General features: G+C 41.4%; 1 protein-coding gene across 1 annotated transcript; it reads left to right on the plus strand.

The window, feature by feature from the left end:
- The first annotated feature begins 3948 nt into the window (after positions 1–3948).
- On the plus strand, positions 3949–5013 carry LOC116250965 (uncharacterized). Its single transcript, XM_031624989.2, has one exon. It carries the CDS (start codon positions 4044–4046, stop codon positions 4725–4727), a length of 684 nt encoding a protein of 227 aa, XP_031480849.1. The 5' UTR covers positions 3949–4043; the 3' UTR covers positions 4728–5013.
- The last annotated feature ends 1201 nt before the right edge of the window (positions 5014–6214 follow it).

Here is a 6214-nt window from a genome sequence, read left to right on the forward strand (position 1 = left end):
TGATATTGCCTCTATTGTGTAGTACTTTAGTGACAATTTTTAAGTATTTTGGCATCCGGCAACGTTCGACAGCCAACTGATTTTAATTCACATATATAATGAACAAATCTATGGGTCCACACCCACACATGCCTATATCTTGTTTCATTCTTATTAAATCATTATTTTTTTCTACTTTTACAGTTTTACCTTTTTTCTGTTCATCAATTGACAAGCTTTTAAGTAAAATTAAATCCCATTGACAAGCTTTTAAGTAAAATTAAATCCCACATGTTATGAGAACATGTTATATGTTATGGTCCCTAACAAGAGAGCAGGGTTAGAAATGATTAAAATATTTTTATCGATTAAATAATAGACTCACCCATTATTTTAAAAAAAAAAACTCACAAAATGACCAAAATGCCCATCTTACAAGACGTGGGAACATGCCATTCTCTGTTAACAGCATTACATAGAAAGTCCCTTCGTCTCTTGTCTTCATTAACTTAGAGCAGCAAACACTGGCGGTTGGTTGCAATAAACGAAAGATAAGTCTGTTTTTGTTATTATGAAATACCTTTAGGGGCTCTCTTATAATTTCTAAAAAACTGACGGGCCCACGAAAAAGTCTCTTTTTCTTTCCGGTACAATTTTGTTCCTTCTTTGTCACCTTTAATTGGGAGCCCGTCTTTTTTTTTTAAACTTTGGATGTGATTCAAAAATCTTGGACACGTTAATGGGCAGAAGAAAACGCAAATCTTTCTTGTCTATTTCGGCATTTATTCTTTTTCCATTTGTTTCATTTGGCATATGGAGAACAGTTGCTAGTCTTTTTTTTTTTCTGTTTTTTACTGACTTTAATTTGAACTGCGTACACTTCATCTTTTATTACTTTAACAATCATACTCTGTCAGTGTTTTTCATGAATCTATCTTACATTACAAACAAGTGTCTACTAATCTGCTTGAATTTTATTGACATGTTCATGGAAAGCCATTTGCAAAACGACCCCTTAAAGGTAGCTTATATAGTTGTGTGATCTCGAAGGTGAGTTTTTTTTGTTAGGAAAAAGTTAATTTATTAAGAAAAATAATTGTTATCGTGACTATGAATCTATAAATAGTGGTAAGATGGGCACTAATATGTTGTCAATGGTGCCCTATAAAGTACTTTAAGATAGGCATCACCATTACAAATGATTATTATATGCACTCAAAAACTAACACATCATTACAAATAACTATCGTTAGTGGAACGAGAGAGTACTTTTGGTATTATGACATTCCACCATCACAGGTAAAGTGCATAAAACAACTAACAACATGCGGCACCATAGCTACTTGTTTTGTGATAGAAATGGTAAAATGACATAATAAATAACCTAGATCTTAAAAACGAAACCTATATGAAAAAATTATGAATATTAAGCCTACATTTGGCAATCATGTCCAAAAGATAGCAACCCTAAAGAAATTTTGTTCTTTATTTTTTTTGCCTGGAATGCCCCCAGAATGCCGTTAATTTACTAGGAACTCCTTTTGGCTAAGAACGCCGTTACTTTCACCATCTCACTACTTTTGCCTTTGAAGCTGCAGTTTAACATGACATTCCCAATACTCGGGAAGAAAAAGGACTTAATTAATGTAATAAAGAAGATACTTTCAGGGGCAGATCAGGAAAAAAATTATGTTTCTCAAAAGAAGAGAACCACTTATTCACCTCACATAATTTAGACCATTTTGCTTTTTTTTTTTTTTTTTTTTTTGCAATTCCAGAATTTAAAACCCAGCTGCAATAAAAGGAAATATTTTATAAAGACTCAATAATGGCCTCTTATTCTGATCTGTGTTAAGTCATAATGGTAGAACACCCAGTTTTGACAGAACATCACATTTCCTCTTATGTTATTCACAGAAAATATTGTTCTTCCATTGTCACTCAAACACACTAACCATGTTTTAAAAATTAATTAAAAATTGAAGTTATTACAAATTTAACATGGTTTTTTTAAAAGGCCAAACACTGCCTAACTATTATTTATGAAATTTTTTTGAAAAGATAGGACCGCGTCTTGAATATCATGACACTACACCTGCAACAGTGAAATGCCATAATAACTAGCAAGTTTTGAGTTTGGAACATAAAAACTCAGATTCTTGCTGTAAAATCTTAAGAATTAAGATCATAAGATTTTTCAATGATGCAAGGTAATGTGAGACGGTTGGATCAAAAACTGTTACAAAGGAACACGTAAAATTACCTTTTGAAAAGTTAAAGACGGACATACTTTCTTCATTCACAAGTCTTTGACTGGAGTTGGCTGCTTGCATTGTCAGATACAATTTTTCCCAGCGATCAAGGATTTTTTAAGTTGCGTTTGATTACCGCACATCTCAGATTTGAGATCCACGGTTTTCAAATCCGATCCCTCCCCTCCATCTGATTTTAAATCCATACTTTTTACATTAAAGTGTGGATTTGAAATCCACAGACAGCTGTGTATTTCAGCTATCACAGATTTAAGACTCTCTAGGATTTGAGGAATCAAACGCACCCTATAATGATCTAGACATCAATCTTTTATTGGTAACTCCTTGACTAAGTTAAATTAACATAAGCAAAGTACACACATATCTGTCCGTTTGGCGACGCTCATTTTCTGAAAATTCTGTTTAGTCAGTGATAATAAAATATTTATTTGTCGTTTGCGTGGACAAAAAGTAATTTGGGAGTGTACTTTTGAGATAAGTGCTTTTAAAGTAATTAAAAAACCCAACTTTTGTCTCAAGTTCCAGGTCCAGCACTATTCCTTTCGAATTTTCTAACGGACACTTTTTGTCAATGAAATGTGAGCTACAAACCACTGGTAAGTGGTAAGTAAGTAAGTAGAAATTATTAAAACTTACCGCTGTTTTTACCAAGTTAAAAAAGAAAAAAGAAAATTACTATTTCGTTCTCTTCTCTGAAATGTGAAAAAGAGGACCTGCTTTTTTTTGTCAGAAATTTTATGCCAGGGTCCATTTTTCTTGAATTTTAATAACTGGACACAGCATCAATCAGGTTACATGCTTAAAATGAATTAGAAGTATTGTTATGTCCCCTACTTCCTAAATTTTGAGCTTAAACAAAAAAAGAAAAAGAAAAAGAAACCCTTAAATGCGCCGTTTATTCTCTTCTCAAATATTGCAAGGATGGAGTTATATACTTAATATGCAATTCCCAAATACCAACAACATTTAACAAACAATATCAGACTTTGTAGTGAGGCTTCCTAACTTTAATTAATTGGACATTATAAAAACGTCGTCTTATGGAAATCAAATTTCACGAGGATTTGGTTTTTAACCAAATTTTAGGAACCTATTTTAAGGGTGATGTGAATTATGCGTTTTGCGCTTATTTGAAAAAGTAACACTTCCGGGGTGGGGGGGGGGGGGAAAAAGAAAAAGGGAGGCCGAGGGGGTGGGGACACGAAGCGTCATTATCGGGAAAGGGCGGGTCCCACAAAGCTGCCCCCAGAAACGGGAAAGAGGCAAGAGTACGCCCCCGAGGATCCGCCCGAAGATCGGCATCGCCGAGGCGTGGGCCCCAGCACCGCCGGCCACGTGTACGGCGGAGCGCCGACCAAAGCAACGGATTCCCGCCATCCCATAGGTCCACGCGTCGAGGCGACACCGCCTGGATGATGCCACGTGGTCCGGAGAACAGATCGTACGCACCGCTACTGCGCCTCCTCCCATTGGCTGAAACTTCTCGCACCACTTTGGCCCAGCCAGCTGTCTCCCTCAATCCTTCTGTTCCTTCGAGGCCACGTGTCCCCGACCACCAATGGGAGGGCGCCAATGTACGTGACCGCAGGTGGCGGAAGACACGTGTTCGCGGAGAGCTCGACGGCACACGTGCCGGCCGGCACGCGCGAGGTCCGGTACAAAAGGGAAGCGGGAGAGCTCCCGGGGAAGATGGCGGGAGCGGTGGGCGTCCGGGATTAGGGTTAGGCGGTAGGGACTTCGTTGGTGGCGGCAGTGGTGGTGGTGCTGGCGGCGGCGGCGGAGGAGGAGGAGATGGAGCAGAGGCAGCTCGGCGGGTGCTGCATCGACCGGTACGGCCCCAAGGTGGATAGGATCATGTCCAGGTTCAGGCCGATCGCGCCGAAGCCGGCGGTTTCGGGATTCCTGAGGCCGCTTCCCGGGGGTGGGCTGCCGTCGTTTGGTGGCGACGCAGCGAGGGTGTCGAGGGTGAGGAGGCGTTGCCGCCGAAGGGGCGAGGCGGCCGCATTCGCGGCGCATGATCTGAGGCTCGGGCCGTACGTCAGGCAGCCGCCGCGGACTCCGGCGGTGGTCTGGCCGGTTCGGTCCGTGGGGTCTTGCGTGACGGTGGAGAGGGTGACGGAAGCGTGCGCGGGGGCGGCAAGGGTGGGGACGGGTACGGAGAGGGAGGCGATGGGGGTGATGGAGTCGGACCCGATGCCGGGGTTCGTGTCTGGCCCCTGCGGGTCGGTGGTGTGGACGAACGAGGCGTATCGGAAGATGGTGGGGGGTGGTGCTGGTGGCGGAGTGGTGCTGCTTTGGAAGGGCGGGAAGGAGGTGCTAGCGGAGGAGGAGGAAGAAAGGAAGGTGTTGGCTTGCAGGGTGAAGGTGGAGTGGAGCGGCGGCAAGGTGACTGTGCCGGCCGACGTGTGGAGGGTGGCGGGAGGGTCGCTTGCATGGAGGCTTGACGTTAACGCTGCTCTCAGCCTGGGCAGGTAAGGAAGAAAGGAGAGCGATCGAGGACGGAGAAAGAGAAAAGGAGCCATCTTCTTCGTCCTCCTCTTCTTGGTGGTGCTGCTCCTGGTTTCCCCGTTGGTTGTATTAGATTGCGGGGTCGCGGTCTGCTCTGGAAGGGCGTGAAGGTCGGAGCAGGTTCTTCTACTATGCTTTTGAGAGAGAGAGAGAGAGATATGTATGTACTCTTGTAATGTTTACAGAAACTGTAAATAGAAGTTAGCTCATGTTCGTTTGGTTTCTTTTTATGGTAAGGGATCGGTTCTTGTGAGAGACAGAGAGTGAACAAATATTTCTTCCTGACAACCTTTGAAGACAACGTGTTCTTCATGATTCCAGTACTACTCTTCTGCTGCTTTCCATGTTTCTGCTATACTCTTAACTGCACCTGTGCGTGTGGATTGCCGAAGATCAGCAGCTGCCGCTCTCGCAGATCCTCCCCATTTCGTTATCGTGAAAGAATGTTCAATCGGCCATCTCGTCCATAAGAATCACAGAGAAAGGGACGGATAGAGAGAGCAGTGATCGATGTCTGTAGTAGCAGACGTTCTCAGTGCTGGAAGGGGGTGTGTACTACGACTTCGTAGGTGGTATTGAGTTCGTCCTTCGTAAATTTTGCAGCAGCAGCAGATAGACGATCCCACTTCACAGACATGGTATGGACTCATCTCCTAAATGAACCTGAAATCGATATCTTTTTGCAGGAGGATATAAATCGCCCGCCATTCATTGTTCTTCCTCCCCTCCTGGCTAATTTTCACAAACAATGCATATTACGATGTATTAGTTAAAATGAGATATGAATAACTAAAATGACGCTAAATAATTTTACGATCTTGGTCTGCTCAGATAAATGTCATGTTTATACTTGTAAAATTATATTAGAGATGGTAAATTAGGATCACCTGCCATCATGGGTAATCTCAACATTGTTCATGTTTGGCCCCAAAAAGAAGAAATGAAATTTACCATCCATGGGTATTTCAACCACACAGAGATCTAGTAAATAGAGTTGTATTCCCAAAGATTACTAAATGTCAAATACCTTGCTGACAACATTAAATATCAAACTAAATTTGAATTTGAAAGACGCACAATCAGTCAATCATACAGCAATATAAATTAATGATATAAATAGCATATACTGCTCTACTTAGGACATATTTTAAATAATTAATACTTGGAAGGGATGATGAGTTGTGGATTAACTTGAATCCGAGAATTGAGTTACTATAAATTGCATTCAAGTTGAAATTCAGTTGAGATTCAAATCACTGAATTAGATTATAATTAGTCGACCTGCGCAGCCAAGTGACAGAAGACAATACTCGTTGCTCATTAGGGCATTAGGCGACTACATATTTCGGTGACGAAAAATGCTCTTATGTCCTCTTATTCTTTCTTATTTAAGGTAACTTAAAATATTTTCAATATCTTTTACAAAGTAAAATGCATATCAGATTTAATGTTTT

Source organism: Nymphaea colorata, chromosome 3 (assembly GCF_008831285.2).
Source record: "Nymphaea colorata isolate Beijing-Zhang1983 chromosome 3, ASM883128v2, whole genome shotgun sequence".
NCBI lineage: Eukaryota > Viridiplantae > Streptophyta > Magnoliopsida > Nymphaeales > Nymphaeaceae > Nymphaea > Nymphaea colorata.

Excerpts from the sequence above, each read along its gene's own strand:
- LOC116250965 (XM_031624989.2), top strand. The coding sequence starts at position 4,044 with ATGGAGCAGAGGCAGCTCGGCGGGTGCTGCATCGACCGGTACGGCCCC.